The sequence below is a fragment of the Cupressus sempervirens genome, chromosome 2, assembly GCF_028749045.1.
Source record: "Cupressus sempervirens isolate cs-2001-9-10 chromosome 2, ASM2874904v1, whole genome shotgun sequence".
Classification (NCBI taxonomy): Eukaryota; Viridiplantae; Streptophyta; class Pinopsida; order Cupressales; family Cupressaceae; genus Cupressus; species Cupressus sempervirens.
In genome coordinates this window covers 429,295,483-429,320,088 of record NC_143119.1, presented here as the reverse complement: position 1 = coordinate 429,320,088, position 24,606 = coordinate 429,295,483, and the positions used below count along the sequence as shown (strand labels likewise).

The window sequence follows — 24,606 nt, the reverse complement described above, 5'->3', positions numbered from 1 at the left end:
TTCTAAGTGGAGGAAGTTACCTAATGGTTATTAGATTTTTTCCCTATAGAGAGAGATGGCGTAACGAAGAGTTCAGTCAATGCTCATAAAACCTAAGTACAAGAGAACAACTTGCCCTTGTTTAAATTTCATGATGGGCATCGACTAAACATTGTTCTTCGCATTCAATGGTACGGAAGGAAAAGCATATATATTGACTAATTAAAGACATCTTTCCAATTTACAATGACTTGTCAGGTCAATAGTGAAAACAGGCAATGCCTTCAACAGAAAATTAATTGTATTCTACATATTCAAATAAATGAAATACTCTCATTCAACCATCAAATTTAATGGTGAGCACGACACTTTTGAAAGAGGCTCCAATTCAAATATTTCAACTGTAATTCAAATGTTTGCTTAAAATATTAATTAACAAGAGTTGTGATATAGCTTGAGTCCCGCCTAATTTTAAAAAATTAACATTAAAACATATGTACAAATTTTATAAAATGATAATAATAAATAGTTAATATTCATAATAAATTATATTATATATTAAGACCTCCTATAATATTAATATCTTTCTTTATGATGCAAAGGTGTATTGAACAATCCTACATCTATATATTATTGCTTCACTTTATAACACTCACTTTAAAAAAGAATTAAGATTAAAACAGAAAATAGTTAATATTCATAATAAATCATATTATATATTAAGACCTCCCATAATATTAATATCTTTCTTTATGATGCAAAGGTGTATTGAACAATCATAAATACTCATAGCTAGTCAAATACAACTACTCAAGCAATTCCAACCATGTAACCAATGGTATCTTTCAAGCCCCATGATGTACTCCATCCAAATTCATTCCTAACCAAACTTGAATAAATGCCCATACATTTATGAGTCAATTTAATTCAACTAGGATAGTACAAAATTTATTTAAAAATCAAGTTTATGTAATTATATGGACAATCTTGCATTCTCCCAATTCTTGAATTGGCTTCTATGCAAAACACAATCTAAGTCAATGCAAACTATTTCTCAAAACATCTATTGCTGGTCAAACTCTCAAACTAGAGTTGGTTTGTTCCCGTTGCATTAATCTATTTGAAACAAAAGTAAACTTATTACATACATAACCGATTCAAATTGGATTTTTTTATAATCTCAATCAACAAAATGATAGACATGATAGTATGAAACCAAATTGAGTTTGTAACTAATCAATAATTGCTTTGGTTTGTATTTTATGTGCAACAATAATTCAAACCCAACAATTTTTTGAGTGGAACTTTGGTCTTCAGAAAAACAAATCAATTATAAATTAATTTGTGAGAGATATTGAATTCTCAAATTTTGTATTTAAATAAGACTAATTGGTGGGAAGAAAAATATTTTGAATTTTTTGAAAAGAAAAATAAAAAAATCACCATTATATCTCATTGGACAAAAATTAACATACATTATATTGAAGTTTTTTAATTTTTTGATTGGCGAGACAATTATTTGAATTTTTTGAAAAGAGAAATAATAAAACCATAAGAAAATATGATAAGCCAATTAGAAAAAAGAAATAATCTTTTATAAATTAAAAATTTAAAAAAAAAGGCTCTCCAAACATTACAATTGTAATTTAATATTTTTGGATTGCAGGCAAACTAATACTAATAGTAGAAAATGAAGTGAAAACATAAGTCTCAGCCTATATAGACAGGACTAAAAAGCACACGTTTATTCCAGGAACATTCCTCTCATTCCCGTTCCTGTGTACTGTTAAAAACCCTTTTTAATACTGTAAAAGCTATTCAATCTCTGTATACTAATAATGGAAATAATAATTTTTGCTTAGTCTGATTTTAGGATAGGTCGTTCATTACCACAAACAATGAAAGCCATTGCCACGAATAGATCCATCTTTGAAATTTGAAATATAACATATAATTGGTGGCCATTAATAATCATAATAAGTTATTAATGGCAACCAACGTAGACTGGATTTATTAATAAAATTGTAGACCCCTTCTGGATGTGCAGTAACTTCTAAATGTCCAGAGGAATAAAAATGATCTGATATATTTTCATTTGTATGTACATACCTACGTATACATGGTGGTATACTGCTTGCGAGAAGGGGCTCTCGAAAAGAACGAAGTACAGAGAATTACACAAACATCTGCAGACATAAACTACAGAGATACATAATTTGTACAAACAGCCACATCTTAAGATATACATATAACCCTTAGCAGCAATTATGTGGTGCTTTTGAACGGGCAGCAAGAAGCTATTGTCCCTGTTGTTTCATTATTGCTTCTTGTGGCATAAGTGTTATCTCCAACTTGCTGAAGAATGACAAGAAGTCAAAAGATGAGATTGAGATTTTTGGTACTCTTAATCACCACTTCGTAAATATTTGATGCCGAAGGATCAACACTTTGAAGAAAGCTGAGCAGAAAACAACAAACAGAAGGTCTATGAGTACATCTCAAGTCCTGTTTTCAGGCAAGAATAGGTAGCGGAATCTTAAGTCAAATGGTATGACAGCAAAATTGCGAGAGCCAAGAAGCCATTTTCTTTGTATAATGCAATCTTGCACCACAGCTGCCTGTGATGGAAGAAGGAACTGGCATATCCAGTCTACTAGTTCATTCTCTTCAATCATCCCCTTTGTAAAACTATGCAGCAGCTTTGGCACAAGTAACTTCCCCTTCGCATTTATGCCAACAGAAGCTCGCACATAATCATATAATGCGTCTTGTAGTTCTTCATGAACTCTTTCTGCTGTGAATACTCTCACCTGTAATCAAGATGACAATGCAGTGTGAGAGATGGAAGAAAACAAATTTATCACCTCTGATAACATTGACAATACATTAAAAAAAGATATAAATAAGATGCAAAAAGATGAGCAGAGCTCCAGGAATTTAGCAATTCCATTGGGAAGTTTAGTCATATAAACTCTATTGCTAGGGTACATGGCCACACATGCAATATGTTATTGCATTCATTCTAATAGAGTTAGAAATCATACAAAACTTTAAGTCAGATAGGATAAGCATAAGGGATTTTAAAAGTAACAAGAGTTTAGATTTTAGCACATTATTTTTATTTCACAAAATGGAATGCCAAAGCTCCAGAAATTAAAAGAAAGTAATGCCCACAGGTGAGAAAACTGTGTTCAGAGAGAGCCGTCCACAAGTTAATTCTGGCTGTGTGCAGTTAGGACTGCATTCAATCTAGTTCAGTTCCGCTGCAGCTGGGACTGAGTGTTGGTGAGGCTGGGTTCAATTCGGAGGTGACTACTACAAAAGAGATTCTCTTAGGTGGGTTTGAGGATCAAACTTTCACGCAAACCTCCACAGACTCCCCTATCCCAGCCTTGAAGGAAAACATTTTATCCAAGATGATAATTATAAATTAATACAATTCACTATGTATTGGAAAAAAATTCTTGCGTGAATTCATGTAGCAAGCAGACAGCTGATAATATACAAGAATGAACCCTGGTAATAAAGTGCATCTCTCAATCTCAATGTGTTGGATCTGAGAATTGCCTGCTCTCAAATCCCTAATGACACCTAATCAAGGTTGTACAGGGATGGGGGTACTTGGGTACTTAGGGTACGGGTGTGGCTAATAGGGGACGGGGGTACTTGGATACGTTAATTTCTTTTAAACATGATTTAATATTTATAGAAAATCTGAAAATGAGTAATAACATTGGTTTTCCAAAACAAGAACAGTGATAAAGTTTGCAGATGTAATGCATTGTTTTCAGTTTCAATGCAAAATGTTTAGATGCATAACAGAGAAGGCAGACTTTAAACATAAGTAAGATCATAAATCATATAACAATGACATATTGCAAATGATAAACTTTATCACTATCTGTTAATCAGTATTGTATCAAAGTTTCAAACTGATTAAGTATTGAATTAAGCTTGATAAACAAGCAGCTGATATGCAAACTAAAAACAAAAACAAAAATCAGAAATCTTAATCAAGGTCCTTAGCTATGATGCTCTCCACTTGGGTACATACATGTACATGTTACTTGGGTATGTGGGTAAACATCCTAGGGGTGTGGGTATGTGTACTCATCCTAATCCAAGCTTCAGGAAGGTTAACTTGGGAATAAGGCAGCACATATGATCAGGCAAAGGGCAACTTGGGCCATTGCATAAGAGTATGTAAACTCTTCTTTTACTTCAGGCTCTGATGGACCAAGGGAGTTGTTCCTAGAGTTCATGGAATGGGCATGAAAAGCAAAATAAGTTTAAATGTTGGTTGTTTTCTGTAATGCCACCATCAAGACCGGTGAATACTCTACTGGGTAATAGATCAATACCTACAAGAGAGGTTGACAGCTTTATTGTGAACCACAAATTGACCAAGACCTACATATGCATGCTGATCTGAGAGATCAAGGATCCCACATGATTACTTCAAAGATACACTATCAATCAAATATATTGCATTTAAAATGAGCAAAAGAAAGTTACAAAAGATTTGCAACCCTTTATAGTGTTACTGTTGTCCTACAAGCTGAAAACAAAAGCCAGTAAATGTGGTTAAGACTACTTCGTAGCATAACTAGTGAAATTTTCTTTAAATACACATACTGATCCTGGAGATGTTAATCATACAATCATCTTGTTTGAATTATACATTTCCATGACTCAAACTAGACAATTTGAGCTCCTATCACAACATAAATTGCATCATTTGATGCCTTAGAATGCATATTAGGTCACTCCTACATGAATGGCTCAAAAATCAACCAACAATCTTTTTCAACATTTTACACGTAAATGCATTATAATCCATCTCCAGCAACCAAGGGCATCAAATGAATGTTCTGCAAGTTTGAAGGTCACCCATAGTTTTTGCATCATGTTCACACTGCTTTGCACTTAAGTCTGCATCTATTGCATCAACAAACATATGCTTTGTACATGAACCATGCACCCCTGTGAACCACACATACCATCAGGCATTTGACAGTCTTTCCAAGTCCAATTAAGCCCATATAAAAACATTAATGGGGCTCTTGTACATGCCTAGAGGAAGATGATGACTTCAATTCAAACAGCAAAAATACAATTGGCATTTGCAAATCGCATATGGGGCACCAAAGTCTACAGAACTAGTGCCTAGAAGAAACCACAAAGAGGGGGCATAGTTTGCAATTTTTGGAAAACTATGGGAAAGGTCTGAAGTTTTGAGTTGTACAAGACAGCCAAAAAAATGTGGAGGTTGAAATGCAATTTGCATGCACAGGAGAGAAGTGGAGATGGGAGGATGGGAAGCAAATTGTAATTTACATTAGGTGTTAGAAATAGCACAGGGAAAAGGTGTGAAATCTAGAGGTCAAAATTCAATTTGCAAAAACTGCGTGGTTGCATAAAAATTCAGAATGTCAACCTTCAATGAAGGTGGTAGGAAGCAGAAGGTTAGAGAGCAACTTATAAAAGAAGCACCACCTCACAAAGAGTCCAAGGTTCAGTTGAATAATGCCAGCACAAAGCAGAGGTGTTCGAGCAATTTGCAAAAACTACACAATTGTAATGGAGTTCCAAAGCTCTGTATGGACAAGCATATTGATCCTCAAGCCCTCAAACTTGAAATTTTTGGAACTTGACACATGGTGAGAATTGAAAGGGATATAAACACAATACAGTGCAAAAGGGGCCTATTGAAAAAGATCTCAGATCAGTTTTCAATGATGGACAAAACAAGGACCTAGGGCAACCCTACAAATATAAAACCTGCAAATTTGGGCTAGTACCAATGCAATGCACATAGGAAGCAGACAGCAGAGAAAATACAAGAAAGGACCCTACTACAAAGGGCACCTCTCAATCATCAAATAGGAGTCTAAATTGAATCAAATATCATTTACCCTTTGAGTAGATGTATGTGTTTCTCTAACATAATATGTAAAAGAAACATTGAAAATGAAAATGTCTTACCCAAAATAATAATAAATAATACAATTTGCTACATGTTAAAAAATAATTTTATTCTTGCAAAAAGAAAAAACTTAGCAAGCAGACAGCAGAGAAAGTACTAGAAAGAACCGTGGTATAAAGTGCATCTCTCAACCACCAGAGAAGGATCAAAATTGAAGAAAACATTGTTTATCATTGAACTAGATATATGAGTTGTGCCGGATTAATATGCAGAACAGAGGCCTATATTTGAGGGAAGCATCTGGGTATGCTCGGATTAGTAGAGGCAATCCAACACAGAAGACAGAGGATGACATCAGTAGAGCCAATCCAATGAAAATTACAGAAATAATGTCTTTAGAAGAGAAAATCCCCCAACCAAACATGAAATAGAGAGGAAGACATTAGCAGTACCAATCCAACAATAAAATAGAGAGGATGATTAAAAAAATTGTTTTGGCATGATATAACAAAGTACACAGAATAGAAACAACACAGAATTGAGAGGATGACATGAATTTATGGTTATCAACACAATTATAATACTACACAGAATATCATAGAATCGGATGTGGAAATAACACATTCCAATAATTTAAGCAGTTGACAAAATCAAGGTTAGGCTTTCAAAATATATGGGCATAAAACATGCAAACCAGTTATCATGTGGAATAATGAAAATTTATTCTAATGAGTTTGGAATGTCTCCATCACCATAATATGACAGATTTGGAAATATAGTGTGCTTCTGAAACATGAACAGTCATAATTGGTTATCTATCTGTGATGCTAGAATTAGAAGAAGGCAAGCATTATAATGCATCAAGAGATTATGGATATAGAAAGAAGGGCTTTGTGTAGTACGGAGGTTACCATGGCATATGGCAACTAATAACCAACCCAAGAAGAGTAAATTTGTCTTATAGACCAACCTGAAAGTTTAAGCAACTCTATGGTGGAAGTAAGTTCAGAATACAAGAAATAGAAAGGGTAAAGAAGAAATCACCTATTGAGATCTCTTGGTTAACAAGTTGAAGATTTTTTTTTTGTTGATTATAAGCTTGAATTGCTGAAGAAATTGTGAGATTTGAAACAAAGGGGGCTGCACATAAAAGAGTTCCACACACACCAAGGTCAGGTAAACATGAAGGAGATTGAGGAAAAGTGGCAGGATATATTAATGTGTTGAGACGAGATGAATTGAACATGTAATGTCCCCAAATTATGAGTACCCAAATTTCCCCTGGATTATATTTTTTTTCTTCATAGCAAGTATGGTGAAGAGATACCTTTTGCTTTGATTGAGATCCTGCAAACAACTTAGGAATCATTTATTAACATAATTCATAATTAGTCATTATTGAGTTAGAAATAAACATATATTAGAAATGCAGATCAAACCAATAGATAAGCAGAGTCAGATTTAAGATGTCTCAACCATAGAAGTGATAAAGTAGGATGACTTGATAAAGTGTCCTAGCGACCCCCTACCCAAGGCCCAAGAGAAGATATATCATCCCTCTTGACCTCATGTGCCCCGTGCCATCCATATGGGGTGGCACACCTAGTTTAGTGCCCTATGACTGTTTCCCTCAGTCTTGTTACTGTCTTACCACAAATTATTGAGCATCTCCATGCATTTATCCTCCATGATAGTGGTTATGAGGAACAATAACAACGGGGTGTCCTGATAGTCCCTCCTTCCTAAGCCCAAAGGCAGTCCCCTTATCCCCCTTTGGCCCCATGGGACTTCTTACTCAAATACCATGAGGTGGCGTGCTTAGAAAGTGACTTCATCACCATTTCCACCGGTCTGCAATCCCCTTCTTTTCCCTACCATGAGTGATTACAGCAGTCAGAAAGTACATATAATACTTGACACAACAAAGCTTATGATAAAATATTCCCAAATCGGTAATGCAATATATGTCAAATCAGAATTATGCAGATTGCATGTCTGTCCATGCATCAGTATATGAACAACCACATAATATCATAATTCAGAGCTGCACCTATATAACTCAATAAAAAATATTCATAAATAGATTTTCAATGCACTATATGTGACACAATATTCATACCCAGATCGCAGATCCAAGTTTATAATCTGCTCTTCCCTTATTATGTCTTCAACTTTCGATGATTGAATGATTAATATAGACTGATTGAATTGATTGCAGGTCTGTTTTCTTGATTATCAATTGATGTTTAATGAATGACAGAATGACTTCCTTTCAATTTGATGGTTTGATATTTTACTGAATGATAATTAAATGAATGTAGAACCCATAGACTTGGGAGTGATGATTGAGTGCATGCTGATTTGATGTATTGGTGAGTGATGATAGATAAATGACCCTTGAATGCTTGGAATGATTTCTCCTCTATACATTAAAACATTATTGGTTAAAAGGTCACTACATTTCATAAGAGTTGAGTCACCACTTTCCATTTCGACCTTTGAGAATGATATAATATTCCACAACGTTATCTCCCTTGGGTGCCCTCCTCAAACTAAACCACCTTCTCTTAATTTTTTTTCAATGTGAGGAAGAGTCGCATCTCTTCGCAATATTTGCCCCTCGCAATGGTCACACCTTTTCACAATTACCACCCTTCAAAAGGTTCATATCTCTTCATCATTACTGCCCCTTTGGAAGTTACTTCATTTCTCTTCCTCTTCCATTTATCCATCCTTAATTCCTATGCTCCCTTTATGCAGATTAGAACTGTCTTATATCTCAGAACAAAACTTACTATGATTACCTTCCTTATGATGATCCCCTCTTCCATTCAATCAACAAATGACCTCCTCTCCTATTTATATCTTCATGATGGGAGAGTCCCAACCTTTCCTTGGTACAACATTTCAAGAGAGTCATAACCCTTCATCCCTCATGTCATTTGATGGAAGATTCACAATGCTTCATCATTTATGTCCTTCAAAAGAGTTACAACCCTTCATCAATTCTTCACAATCCAATCTTCTTCCATTAATCCTTCCTTAGCTCCCATGCTCCCTTCTCTCTTTTTTTCTACTTGCCCCCTTCCAAACGAAATTCCCTTCTCCCTTTTATATCTGTATTTCTGAGGAAGTCGCATCTTTTCATTTCATAACTTTTGACCATTTATTAATTTAATTCTTTTATACTTTAATTTTAATTTAATTTATATTCTTTTTATATTTTAGTATTATTATTTATTATTATTATCATAGATGAAAAAATCACCGATTTTCTCAGACTCGTAGAAATAGGCAGCTGAGTTTTTAGAAAAACTTGCCAAAAGTTCTCACCAACATTGCTTTCAATATCTAAAAATAAAAATAAATGTCACTTTTGAAGCTCAGTACTTTTTTTTATCTGTAAAAGGCCAAGGCCAAGATTTTTATTATTAGTTAATAAAATTTATACATGACCTCTATTCAAGCGAGCATTGGTAGAAAAGAATGGAGTCAAGAAACGTCCAATCTTGCTTGAGGACTTCCATCCATTAAAGATAAAAAAAAAATAGGGACATTCCTCTATTTACATAAATAGTGAGATTATAAGGATTATTCTTCTTACTACTTTGATTTCCAGGTATTGCCAGCTTTATTTATCCTGTGCACACACTCACCTCTTTGACCAAGATCGTTGTTAGTAATAATCAATGAATATTTATTATTTTATCTAAATTGAGTATAAATAATTTATCTTAACGATTAATGTGTATTACTAGGATGATAAAAGACAATCAATTAACCTTTATATTGTTTCTAAGGGGATGCTCCCTATGATCTATATCTAAATGATAAAGTGTTGTAAAATTTACTTTGTCCTCTTATTCGGGTTATTTAAGTTGCACTATAACTAATAGCCCCATTATTATTATGAGACTATACTACTCTTACTAATTAGTTCTCTTAATTTGAAATTCTCATGATTATTCCTATAAATGCTTTCTACCCTACGATGATATATTTAGTCTAGTTAGTAAATTAAGAAAATTAGTATCTTGGTCTTGTTCATCTATCTTAATCAATTATTTTATATCCAACCTAGTTGTAATTATATTATTTATTTTTATACCTTAAGTATTTTATCCAATTTGGCTAGTTGTACAATATAATGGCTATTGATTGTCATTTAAAACTGTATAGGATCTAGATATGTGTTTGTCAGCTAGAAAATCTAAGCAAATGCTCCTCTCCATCTACTCCTTTGTTTGCAAGGTTGCCTGCCTCTTTATTTGCTTCTTGGTATGTATGTTTTATGATTATTTCCTCAAATTTATCAACTATGATTAATGCATGTTCAAGTTTAGAGTTGAGAATCCAATTAGGAGTTTTCTTTTCCTTAACGTGTTTAAGATAATTGTGAGTCACCTTCTATAACAAGTTTATTAATGCCCAATTCTTTGCTGATATTTAAACCTTCAATCGGAGCCTCTAGCTCCGCTAGATTATTAGACATTATCCCTAGAGGCTTAGCACATTTGATTAAACAAGAACCTTTATCTGAGTAGATAATACACCATAAGCCAGCTGGACCTGGGTTACCCCTAGAAGCCTCCTCAAAATTGAATTTTACCCATCCTATTGGGGAAGGTTACCATTTGCATTTTGCCCTTGCTAGTTGGTTTGATTTTATATAAGTCATTGGTGGATTGATTAAGTTGAACCAGTTCTTGCACATCTCTGCATCCCATTCAGGAAAAGCCCCTTCCTCCTTATATATGTTCTAGAGATTATTGTTAGCTACCTCTATGATACTAGCCTCCACATTGTTTAGGAAGGATGTTTGATCCATCTTTTCGTTGCAGAATATCCTTTTGTTTCTTTATTTCCATAATTCCCATAGGAGAATGGAGGGGGATATTTTCAATAGGCTGTTCAGTTTGATAGACCAGCTACTTAGCAGGTTTGATAGATTTTCAGAAAATGTTGTTTGCCAGTTATGTTTCTGACATAACCATTGCCAGCTATTCCTAGCATATGGACAACAATACAGCAAATGCTCAACCGTTTCAGAATCATTTTCACATAATGGACATCTTGATGGACCCTTGCAACGCATCTTGGTAAATCTGTCCACTGTTAGGATTATGTTTCGTATGGCAGCTCATTGAAAGATTCCTACCTTCAGAAGGCATGCCGCATCCCAATTTTGAAGATCGTTTCTTATTTGTAGGAGGATTTAGTCATTTTTCTCAAGGGCAGGAGGATTTATACAAAAATAACATTTAAGTATAATTAACTTTAAGCTGTTCTTTAGGTTACCGAGTTTTTTAAACACTGGCCGAATTTTCCCCGAATATTTTTGGGCTTGGCGAGTTTTTGTCGAGTGAGAGTTGTCCATCTACTATTATTATTACATAATCCTATTTCAGAAAGGGGACATTACAAAAAATGGTGAGATAGCACATCATGGAAAAGTTATCAAGGAGGAAACAAAACTAAAATATGGGAAGAGATAAATCTTTAAGTGGAAGAAATCAGCCCAATGCTAAGAGAGAACATGGTCATGACAGATAACAATCACTTTCATGATCACAAACAAACGTAGAGAGGATAATGTCAAACACTTTAATTACTGGTAGAACTAAAATTCCTCACCATACACCCTCTTTCAAATATTGGATATGGATCTATGTTGTCACAACTTCAATATATCTTGGAACTAGATTTGGCATAATTCCTTTCTGAATGACTGGAATTAATAGATAGACCATATAAACCTTGCTTGCGAATGAAGAAACCAAAGATTCAATTTGCATATTTATTGGTGTTTTGATATATAGCTTAGGGAAAGAGAAAGATGGTTCTGTCTAAACCATCCAGGTTATGTAATCTTTGTCTTTGTAGAACGCAGCTTCAAATATTAGAGATTGGCTTTTATTTCATGAAGTTAGCCCTCAAGATCAACATAACTTTAGGAATTAGGGTGTTTCTATGCAAAATAAATTCCCTTCTACAAATGAATTTTGTGAGTGGTAGTTGATGAAAACAAAAGCAGCAATATATAGACCTCAGAAAAGACAATATAATATTTGAACAAGGGCTGAAGCATTGTATGTTCCTATATTTTGCAGGAATTCCATTCAATAAATGGACTTTTTTAGCAAATATACAATTCCAATATACTTTGAATGAGACTCAATCTTTCAAACAGGCCAGCAGTTCCACTTGGTAAGCATTCCCTAATATAGCCAGAGGGGAAACCAGCCATTTTGTAACTGTGTCCATTCCATATTAATATTTTCCATTGAATGGAGTCTATCAATCTCCATGAAGACCAACATCTATATTATAATTACTTTGAACACTGGTACAGTGACACCACTAGCTTATATTAATGGCTTACAAGGTTGTAGGACAGACAAGAACTGAAAAAGGCATTTTACACCCAAGCAATATCTCACAATAACTGGATGACATTTAGGAGCAGAAAAAGAGAATTAAAAATTGGTACAACTTTGTGTTAGCTTAAGAAGACAAACAACACAAGAAAAAGACTTGTCATTTTTTTAAGGAATTCATGAGGCTACACGGTTTTAGAAGATTCTTCCGTTGATCTTAAAGTTTAACCAGATATAACTTTTCCATAAGTTTTAATGTCTGAAGGCCTCCAGAGAAATGCATCGCATCAAAATACCATAGTGCTAGCTGGAGATGCACAAGGATCTCATGTTTTTAGAAGCAGAAGTGGAAGAAAGAATTTCTTGCAATCCATCAAAAGGTTGCTCTTTCATTTCATAAAATCTGAAAGGTAATATGACAGCAGACTCAAAAATAATTTTGATCTGGATCATAGTGTGTCTCCAGGGACAGAACTTCAAACTAAAAGAATCTAGATATGTTGTATAAAGTTTGTAATGATTGCAGTGAGTCAGTAATAACAATTTAAGAATGACATATAGGAAAGATAATAGAAAATGAAAATTTGTCTAATTTATACAAAGAAATGTATGACAATACATATTCCTCTAGCTATGCCTCTGGTATGACACTCCAATGAATCTTGTCACCGAAACCAATGGTATAGTTGTATGCAGTACATTTTACAAGGAGCATGGCTACATCACGAACGGTTACAAAGTGGTTGAGTTTTAGTAACTACTGATGGTTTACCAGGTGCCCTCTTCTTGGTGTGGGAACATTATACAAGCCAGAAAAGAACTTAATATTGGAGAATGTGATCACTGATCAACCATTAATAATATGTTTTAGAAAGGCAATGTAACTGCTAATTTTTCTTTCAATGAACATTATTTCAATTTTGGTTAAGAAAATAGCATGAAATCTAAATTATAACGCTGAGTTCTAAAATATCATCTCATATCATTCACATAGGATGCTGCAATATAACTTCAGAAATACAATATATGCTCATAGATTGCAACTATTTACTTCTTGCAACAGAAATAATGAATTGATCTCCAAATCTTTAAATCATCTTAATGATGGCTGTGTATAAATACATATTCTCTTATGTATTAAATTTGAATGAATACTATCTTGTTACTTTTTTTTCAGACTTACTTATATAAGTAATTCTGAATCACCGGGCTGTTGCTATCAAAGATATTTGTAGTTAAACAAGCCGAAGGACTCCAACAATTGCTAAGAGACGAGGGAATAATACTGAATAACACTGAAGTTTGGAAATCTTGGGAAACTTTCCATACAGTATATAAGACTAATAAGTACTATCCCTCACAAAGATTGAATTCACTTCCTATGTTTATTAAAATTGTAAGAATGTGGCCTTATAATAGTGTCTCCTTTATGTTTCCTTACTTCAGTTCCTATGTCATGCCAAGTGCAAATAAGAGGAGTTTAACTCATGCAGACTTTAATACACTTCCTACTTAGAGATTGCTGCAATAATGTATTTCTGTTTTTTTAGTTTAACCCCCTTCACTTTTTACAAGACTTTGGAGCCTTGAAATCACTCCCTAGTTCAATTTTGCACAGAAAATTTGAATTGACTGTATAAATACTTTCATGTTCTACTTCGTCCGGCACATTATGGTACTTACATAATTATAAGAAAACAAAACCTTCAAACTGCTTTGTATCTTTTATTTTCTTACAAACATAATAAGAATAGCTTCTTACCGCTGGAGAAGAATAAACTCCACAGCTCAGAGCAAACATAACAAGTGGCTCCGAGTGCTCAATTACATATTTACTATGTTCTTCTGAGATTTTGGACTTGTTAAGTGCCAAAAGAAAGGCCTGAATAGATGCTTTATATGATTAGATACTATGCGGTATAGAACAATGAAGAATCATCTACAGATAAATAATGATAAATATTAAAATCACTTACAATCTGTGGGCGGTGCATTGGAGATTTCAATTTCAATATTACATGCTCAATGTCCACTGCATTGAAAGAATATCCCCCTACAGTGTATGCTGCCTATAAATCAAGCCAAAGATTTATTGTTACTATCATGACAAGATGGCCTAGTTCTCACCAAAACAAAATCATGTAGTTCCTACAAGAATCTTGATATTGTGACAACCAAGAAACGTAAGTTAATAGTTTCACCTTCTGCATGAGCGAGAAAAGCTTCAACCCATTTCTTGGAACTCCATAAGCAAGATAAGCCTGAAAAATAAATCAGTCCATCTTACCAATCAAGAAATGCTCTTCAAATGTTTCATAGAACTCTAAATTTCCTATGAAAACTAAAAGACTTGATATATAACCTGCAACATGCTAGACTTATAAACCATAAGCTGATCAACTGCAGAAAATTTTAGATAGATAACAATGAACAGGTTTTTGCTTCAAACATATAAAAATGCAATTTTTAAATGTTTATATTCAAAAGCATTTATTCTCAAATCATATCGTATATACTACTGATTTCTTTTGCGATGCCAACAACCACAAGATCAACTACAAATGTGATCAAGGATTTTGAGTACAACCAGGTTCAGGGTACTTACAAGAGACACTACCCTACCTCCTCAGCCAAACCAACCAATAAAAGATAAAGAGACTTAAAACAAAAGGGGGGATATGAAGCATAGGAGACATTTAATTCAATTTAATTTTTAAAGATAAGAACTGTTCAATCATGAAATATGCAAACTGCTAACTTGACATACAATGTATTTGCTACTTAAAAATCAATGGACAAACTTGCAAACTATTGATATTAGCCATACATGCATCATCAAAGCATTGTAGATATTGATCCAGAATGCAAGTTTCTCGTTGTAAGTCATGCAGCCAGGATCAACTTTTGCTAATTGTTCAACTAACAATCTGCATATCAAAATCATCAAAATATCAGATACAGTTTGTATCAACTCATAGAACAATTATGAGTCAGCAATTTAACAAGTTGTTTATTCTGTTTACTAATATATACAAAGTAACTTCTATCTGTCAGTGATGCATATCATATTTAAATGAGACATTCAACAAATAGTTAAATACTAATAATTGAAAGGAAGTCAACAAATACAAAGCGGGAAATATGATGAAACCTGAATTTGCGCAGAACTCCCGCAGCATATTCAAGTTGTTGTTTGCCCACAGACATCCATGAAACCTCCATTGCTAAGCTATATCGTCCAATTTCTGCCCAATTCAGCTTCCCATAGGTGCTGTAAGGATCAAAACTGTTCTCTGTCCCCAAGACTTCCTCCTTGATATGAAAGTTCCCTGGTGGACTTTTAGCAAATGACAAGACAGATGATGACTCTGAGAATGGTGATAGAGAGGAAGCAGCATTATCTCCTAATGGAGATCTTGGTGAATGAGTTCTTGCAGTAGATGAAAACTTAGAAGAAACGATTACAGGGTCTGTGAGATGACTAAAAATGTCTTTCATACAGCGGACCATTTGTTCAGAAAGATGGTTTGGATTTTTCCAGAGGTCTTTCATGCATTTCCCTTCACTGCTTGCTTCTTGATTAGTGTGTTGCACTGTAGATTTACATAATCCATTACTCCGCAAAAAACTCTTCCGTGCTCTCCTTGAGTCTCCTGTTTTCTGAAGAAGGAAATAACAGAGTAAATTTTAATTCAAGTCTACTACTTCTGCATCCAGCAATCTTGATCTCTGATCTTAACGCAGAGTGTAAAAAAATCATTACATGGCGATTCTTTCCACAGAGAAGACCTTATAATTCAACCACAATGCATATTGCAAAGACAGTTGTGCCAATGCATCAACAGGAAACATTTACCCAAAATTTACTTGCAAATATCAGATCAAGTGATTGAAAACAAATCTTGTATTTACCTCTTTGATCACACCTAGATTTGGTTCTGAACTTGAAGACTCAAAAGAAGAATGATAGTTGGATGAATGTTGTAATAAGAAATTATCATCTGTTGAACAGATCAAGGAAGATGGATGCTGCAAAAGATAGATGTATGAGGATAACTTATCTACAAAATCCTCTTCAGGAGCATTCAGTTTTACTGACTATGAAATAACAACAGAACACTACTAAGAAAAATGTAACCAAAAACCAAAAGACATATAAAGCAAAATCACCAGTAATAGGGTAAAGGATGACCAAGGGAAGATGCAATGCCAAAGATACCTTATTTTTCAAATCATCTGAAGAGGTTGGTGAAATTGACGACGATGATGATGATGATGACTGCTTCAACCTGTACTCTACCAGCCGGCGTTCACTGCGTTCCTGGCTTAATTGGAGGTGTAAGACAAAAGTTTCTTCCTCAAGTTTTGAAATGGTAACTTCCAGCAGGGCAATACTGGCCAGTAATTCTTGAGCCTACATGTTACAGAAAACCAAATCAAACTACCACCCATAGGAAAAGAATAACCAAAATTAAAACATTGCAATAAATCATAATGTGTCAAACAATAAATGCAACAACCATTCCAAATTCTTCTTCGGTCATAGACAAAAACAGGAAACAAACCAATTCTGCACTTAGCTATAATAATAGATTGAAACAAAAAAAGTGAGAGAAACAAAATATACATCGACCGGTAGATCACAAGGCAAACAAGACAAAGCTCCACCCTTCTGTGCAATGGCAGATTCCAGTGTGGCATGTAAATCAATTTCTTCTTGCAGTTGCTTCTGCAGTCCCTGAACCTGAGTACATAGAATACTTTATTTGTACGTGTGTAGCAATGAACAGAAAGATATCAAGAAATAAAATAAATTAAGAAATAGATTGCTGATTCCAAAAGCTGATGAGGGTGAATCCTCAGAGAGCAAATAGTAAAACAAATACTTTGCCGATGAACAAGGCTTGAGTGTGAAGCTATCGGGGATTGCAATGACTAATGAGATGAACAGACGTTGAAGTCATGGTTTTGAAACTGATATTAACTTCAGTGGGCAATCATTTCACCTTCATAGAACTGACTCATTTCTTTTAATTTTCCAGATACTTTATAAGAAAACAAAGAGAAACTATGGATCTTTAGATCTATAGTTAGAGACAATCAACAATTCAGAATCAAATGAATTAACCAATTTCAAATGGAAGAAAGAGAAATAACTAACATCATCTTCAAGTTGATGACGGTACGAATGAATGCTACGGCTTCTATCCTTGCTTCGCTTCAATTCAACATCAGGTTCACTAACCTGAATAATTTAAAAATAAATATAAACAATTCTGTAAATCAATAATCTCCATTTTTTCCACAAACAAGCATATCTGTGTTCCGGCAAAGACGCTCACTATCTAGTGCGCTTTGCATACTCTTCATCCCCTTAACCTCGCTACATCTTCAATGAAATAGATGGATGATAATGCTATGAATGATGTAAAATTAAAAAAGCCCATCTTATATAATTTTTTTAGCCACTTGCCTCTGAATCAATTGATTTTACATTTTGGAATTCATCACGTGGAATCAACTGGTGCGCAAAATGACATCTCCTTTGTCGTCTTTGTGAATGCTTGCCAACAAGGCTTCTACCAACAACAGAAATGGGGGATGCAAACTGTCAAACACTGAAAAGCAAATAGAAGGGAAACGCAAATCCACACATAAAAGGGAGTCCGATTCTCAGTTCTTACCCATCCACCATAGCCCCTGTATCAGGCAAGCCGTACATCACAGATTCAAAAACTTCAGCTTTGTTGCAGAGCATTTACAAAGAACTGGGCCTTGAATAAATTACTCTTCAGTGCAGCTAAAGTTCCTCTAATTTTGCAGACATGAAATTTTCCCCGCATAAGCAAAGCTATCCATACCGCTTCCTCGACTGAACACTTCTCATTGAAACGGGAGCATGTCCGTTGCAATCACACCAAACTAGAAGCGTTCACAAAAACCAAAATATAGTCATATTTTACGAACATAAACCTTCTTTATTGCGATCTTTACAAAAGATTCACAGCAAAAACAGAGATCAAATGAAGAAAAAGGAAAAAACTGTACACGAGACAAATTGCGACGGCAGGATTCACTCCCACGTGCCGGGAGCTTTCCCGATGTCGTCCCTTGTGGGGCCATGGCCGGTTGCACAGGTTCCTCTACCAGGTAAATTTCACTGAAGCTAATAGCATAAAGCCTTCCTCCCTTCTATTCTCTCGTCGGTGCTCTAAAGATTCGCCGAAAGCATTGCGTACATAATCAAATAAACAAATAAGCTGCACATTCTATCCAAACCACACAAAAATAATTCTTTTACAGTCACAGGCAGGTGTAAAGCGAATCGTCTCACGGACAACTCTTAGAAAAATGCGCTGCACTGTTCTTCCAACTTTAGGCATTTCCAGGGCCACACTAGATTCTTTTAAGGCAACATGCATTCCTGGTTCTATCAAACCAATATGTAAAAACGCTTTTGTATAGAGATTGAACTAAACAATTCATACTTATATGTATTTCCCGGTTTCCGCAGATATCTCTGCAGAAAAGCTAGCCACGCGGATTCTGTTTCCACATTCTTGCAATGAATTCAAAATGAACTCCATTCATAAATTATGCTCTTATTTTGCAGGCGGTCTTCCGATGTTAAGGATTAAAATCAATTTCTTTTAATAAATACGGTCAAATGTGCATTTTGATGTCTGGATAGACAATATAAACACAACAGCCTGAAATGCTAGCAAGATATCCAGACCGTATTCTTCTCCGAATTAGGCAATCTATACAAGCCTCTTTAGTCGGAGTCACTCCAAATATTTACAAAAAGAAAAGAAATTACTGTTGTCTTCTGATGTATTTGGGTAAAACGGCTAATCTTAACGCACTTTCAGTCAAGCATGATTCATTTACCTCTAGTGGTGTCGTAACTTGTAAAGCTTTTTTTTAAAAAAGATAAGCAAAAAAGTAAAGACCGCACTGTGCAAAAATTTGTTTTCTGATTTGAAATGGCTAATCCGAACACACTTTCAGTCAAAATGTTCCATTTACCTCTACTTTGTGATAACCGGTAAAGCTTTAAAGAGCAAAAAGATGTGCAAATAGAAAATAAACACACTGTTCAAACATTTGTTTTCCCATATGAAATGGCTAATCCGAACGCACTTTTAGTTGAACATGTTTCATTTACCTCTACCGGTGTGATTACCGGTGAAGCTTTAAAGAGCAAAAATACGTATAATCTGAACGAATTTTCAGTAAAATATGTTTTCATTTGCCTGAACTGGTGTGATTACAGGCAAAGCTTTAAAAAGCAAAAAGATATGCAAATGGAAAAGAAAAGCATTGTGCAAACATTGTTTTTCGATGTAAGATGTCACTAACAGTCAAATATGATCCATTTACCTCAAGACGTGTGAGTACCGGTAAAGCTTTAAAGAGAAAATAAAAATCTATAGAAATAGAAAAGAAACGCACTGTTCAAACATGTGTTTTCCGATGTAAAATATCTAATCTGAACGCACTTTCAGTCAAATATGTCACATTTACCTCTACTGTCGTGACGACCGGTAAAACTTTGAAGAGCAAAAATACATACATATAGAAGAGAACACACAGTGCAAGCATTCATCTTCATATGTAAAATATCTAATCTGAACGCACTTCGAGTCAAATATGCTTCCATTTTCCTCTACTGTTGTTGCAACTGGTGATAAAGCACTAAAAAACATAGAGATGAGAGGAAAAATCCTTACCTGAGCAGAAAGAGAAGGCTGATTCAGTTCATTGACTGCAGCTGTACATCCATAATGAATCCAGGATCCCTTGGCAGATGGATTTAACAACGAACTGAATGGAAGAGGGCGATGCAGGGATTAGGTGCATTTAAGCCGGTTTGAATTTAGGAGGAGTTGGATGAGGATCTCATATGTGACGTGTGAGAACATTTATGTGAAGCCCCTGTCACCCACTCCTCATCACGCCCTGCATTCGCCCTTCCCAACTTTCTGTCCACGTCAAAACTGTTTTCATTTTCAGGTGGGTCATCTTTATTTTTTCGATCAGAATTTTGATCTTGGATAGGCTGTGCCTGTTCCTGTCTCTGTCTCCGTAGATAAATAAATAAATTAAAAATATTGTATGGAGAGAAGGTCAAAGAAGATCTATTTAATGATATGTTATCAAATCAAACCGTATATTTAAGCCCATGCTTTTTCCGGACAGAGAACTTCTGTCTTGTCATTCAGATCACTCTGTTTATCCGGCTGCTTTTGCACTTTCCCAAATCCAACTGTGTCTTCATCCCAACTGTTGTTTGTTTGTTCTTCCGACTGTTGTGAGTGGACTGGTTATCATTTCAAATTTCCTAACAAGTAGGAGTTTGTGAGGGAAACATGTATTTGTTGGGGCAGTTTTGCGTTGTTGCTTTCATACACCGCTCAGTTTTGTTTGTGTCATGAAGACATTCCAAAAGTTCATAATTTAAGTTATCATTTGAGGAGGTTAGGTTAGGCAACATGGCAAATTTCAGTTTTGTGTCAGCTTTACTATGGAGTGTTTAATATATGACAATGTTACTATCAATTTTGAAGATATTTTGAAGGTTGATAGTTAGGGTTGGTTTGGTTGGTGTAAGATGAGGGGAATTAGTTTTTTCATAATTCGGATTTGAAATTGTCTGAGTTTGTTTCAAAATTGGTAAAATGGAATTAGATTATTAAGATTTCTAATTTTGTCTCAAAATGAGATTATGAGACTTTTGACTAGCAATTAGGAATGGAAAATCAAAACTGTTGGGTGATGCAACGCGCTCCCCTGCCCACAGGTGGTTAATTATGTGGTGTTCCATGTTCACTAACAGTCATGGCTTTTGGTGCAACGGCAAGTGGGCCCAACAACTGGTATCAAAGTCTAGTTTTGGCCTGGTCATGGGTTCAAATCTCCCCGGTGCCTTTCCGACCCGCGTAAGCACCTGGTATGCACGTCGAGGGAGAGATTGTTGGGTGATACAACGCGCTCCCCTGCCCACAGGGGGTTGATTATGTGTTGTTCCATGTTCACAGTCATGGCTTTTGGTGCAACACGGTAAATGGGCCCAACAAAAACTTGGTTATGCTTTTTGAGGAGTGTAAAAAACTTAGATTGATCTATTTTTGGGAGTCTGCCTTCAACTCCAAGCTTACGCATAAAAATGTATCTTTCCACTCATCTTAAGTAAAATTCAAAAAATAACAATGAAGATTTGCAAAACTTTGATTTGGCTAAATCGAGATTTGTAGAAAACTCAATTTCTACAATTTCACGAACCAAACAAACCTTTAAGTAATTTTTTTAAGGAAGTAAGAATGGGTAAAACAACAAACTTCATCATTGCTAATGGGAGGTTGTATGTTATTATTGAGTCTTGTAGGTTAGACTAATGGATATTAGGTATAAACAATTTTTGGTTCTTTCTTTCTTATTTTGTTTTCAAGTTTGAAGAAAATCATTATTAACAATATTTAGCTTTTTCTTCCTTTCTTGTTTCCTTTGCTCTGTTCAGTGTTCAAGTTTGATGAAAATCTCTTATCTCTAACCTCTTTCCAACAACCATTTAGTATATTTACATTGAATTAAAAATATTTATGTTTTCTGAAGGTTTAATTTGTGGAACTATCAAGTTTATGTAGAGAATGTCTAATACAGGAGTAAAGATTAAACGAAAAAATATCTAACATACATATCTAATTGCAATATCCTTTGGTAAATTAGCCAAGTAGTGAGAACTTAAATGAAAGGCCCATAAAGGTCTACGAGTTTTTTAAATGATAGCTCATTTTCATTCATTCCTTCTTTTTGGGAAAATCCTTTCCCTGCTTACTTGGGTGATTTTCTTTTTATGTGAAGGTCAACTAAATCTTTAAATTCTTAAGTATAGTTTTATAATATGGAAATATTTCTCTTTTTATAATATAGAGCTTATTGTATGAGGGATGTAATGCAAGGCACGAGAATCCCCAAAGGAGATGTCCTAACCCCCAGCAAATAACCACACAGCAGAAATACAGCACAAGAAACAAGATTTGATACCAATTCATAGTACTTGATTCATAAATAAATAAAATTTGTTTACATGAAATGTTTCAGGTTGTAAGGCCTTCCCAATTACGACCAAACACAATAGCAATTACAATAACAGTTTTGCAAGATCCCGCAAGATCTAACCCAAACACTAGCTAGTCCAAATCCACACTCTGGTAGAAACCTCCAAGGAAGATCTAAACTTGTGCTCGCAAGCCCACCAAGTAGTCTCCTTGTTTCCCAAGCCATGGCTACTAGCCCTTCTCAAAGTTCACTCCTCTACCACATCCTCTTCTCCAAGCTAGATGATTATATCACTAAAGACTCCACGAGACCCCCTACTTATACCCAACTCAAGTCGGCCTAGTAAGCTACAAATTAAATAAACCCTTACATTAAAAACATGTTGAGGCACAAGTCAACCTCTAATAGATATTAAATATTGAATGCCTTAAAAGGCTTACAATACTTATTAAATACATCAAGATCAATTAACCAACACCAAAATAGGTCCACACAAACTCCAACGATCGATCCACATCACGATCCCAATCCTCGTGCAATAAATGTACCGAATTATCCAAACAATTCCACAAGAACCACAAGCATCAAGCATCAGCAAAACCACAAGCATCATTGAGCTCCCACGAGCATTGTCGAGTAACATGACCCATGTCGAGCAACATTATACATTGAGAACCTTTAATGATTGAGCCCCCTCAGTGACAGAGCACCTCGACCAACACTAAACCCAATAACGACCAAGCACCACTCCTTTGGTGACTGAGTCCACAACTCCAAGCCAAATCCCTCCAATATGCAGGATTGCTAACAACCCTGGCATGCTCCTGCACCAATGAGCTCTCTACCATGTCTACATTAAATGGATATCATAACGTATTATATTTCCACATTTCAAAATGAACTTCAATCTAGAATACAATTTGATTTATTCATTTTTTAGTTTGTAATTTCATTTTGAAAAATATATTTACAAGCATAATGCTAGAAAAATAAATCTTGAACTTTTAAATTTGTGGTGTTGCAATTACTAAGATCATAAGTTAATATTTTATTTTATCAAAACTTTTTAAAAAAATATTTTTGAAGAATTCAATGTGCCTTTGTAAATGGTGATTGGTCTTGAAGTGTAAATCTAGGAAATTCAAGAACCAGATTATGTATTCCATTTGCAATTGTGGGACAAAGACTCGTGTTTCTTTTGATTTTCTTCACCTTCCAATAACCAGATTGACAACTATGACCTTACTTTTGGGGAAAAGGTTGACTTTTGAAACTTAGATTGAATATTAAAATACGAATGTCATTTTGAAAATTGGAAATGTTTGGGCAAATGAAATGTCAAACATTTAATTTAAGGAGTCACATAAATTTGGATATTTAAAAATTTGAAATGAACCAATTTACTAATTGTGATGTTGAAAATTATAATTTATAATAAAATAAGGAACATGGGGTTGTGATGTAGAGGAACTTGTGGTTTGATCTTAACAAGGCTTAACTAGTCAATTAGGTCATACTAACCATATGATAGTTATTACTCTAGTAGCCTTCCCAAGGATCCATTAAAGACTTGTCTAAACCTTCCCAAGGTTCTATTCAGACAATCCACTTGCTACTAGGTTGTAGACCTTGCACAACTTTATTGACCGAACAAGTTTCTCCTTCCAAATGACTACTACCATAATTCCTCCACCAACTAGGATCTCAATGTTCTAATGCCCTTCATGGCACCTAAATAGATTGATTGTATTCGATTTAATTAATGGTTCAATGGGTTCTATCCAGATTAACTCTATGCTTAAGACACTGTAGGAAGACCTAGTAGGCCTAATCTAATTAGCCTTGTCTATCGAATATTTTACCTTAAACTTACTTACCATTTGAATAACCCCAACAAAAAATTGTTTTGTTTCCAACACCCATTTGGGACCTCTATACAATATCAAGGAATTACACTTGGGTTTTATGTTTAAGACCCTAAACCCAAATTGAGCAATTTGTAGGCTTATTGAACAACTTTTATGCAAGTTTGTGAACTACACCTATAAACCTTCACCATATCAATTATCATGAAGTCTAGGCACCTAAACGGGGTTTGCACATGTATGAGGAATCCCAACCTACCTTTAGATTCCACCTTGCAATCCATTGTTCATTACAATCAACTTATCTTTCTCTCTTCTTAGCTCAACACAACCGAGTAATCAGCCTAGGGCATCATTGAAAAAATAGAGAATCAATTACAAAAATAAACTATATAAG

General features: G+C 34.8%; 1 protein-coding gene across 3 annotated transcripts; it reads right to left on the bottom strand.

The window, feature by feature from the left end:
• Positions 1-1,887: 1,887 nt before the first annotated feature.
• Positions 1,888-20,402, bottom strand: LOC149572922 (ubiquinone biosynthesis protein (Protein of unknown function, DUF547)). Of its 3 annotated transcripts, XM_089814036.1 has the most exons (14): positions 20,016-20,402; positions 18,331-18,493; positions 17,967-18,204; positions 17,756-17,858; positions 17,444-17,527; positions 16,910-17,026; positions 16,502-16,696; positions 16,195-16,311; positions 15,434-15,942; positions 15,110-15,209; positions 14,484-14,543; positions 14,259-14,351; positions 14,045-14,164; positions 1,888-2,789 (listed from the first exon to the last, which is right to left on the bottom strand). In XM_089814036.1, exons 3-14 carry the CDS (start codon positions 18,038-18,040, stop codon positions 2,478-2,480), a joined length of 1,884 nt encoding a protein of 627 aa, XP_089670162.1. In that variant the 5' UTR covers positions 18,041-18,204; positions 18,331-18,493; positions 20,016-20,402; the 3' UTR covers positions 1,888-2,477. The 3 variants fall into 3 exon arrangements, with proteins under 3 accessions (XP_089670162.1, XP_089670163.1, XP_089670161.1); XM_089814037.1 differs by lacking the exon at positions 20,016-20,402 and having other exon boundaries at positions 18,331-19,316; XM_089814035.1 differs by lacking the exon at positions 20,016-20,402 and having other exon boundaries at positions 17,756-17,861; positions 18,331-19,049.
• Positions 20,403-24,606: the final 4,204 nt, after the last annotated feature.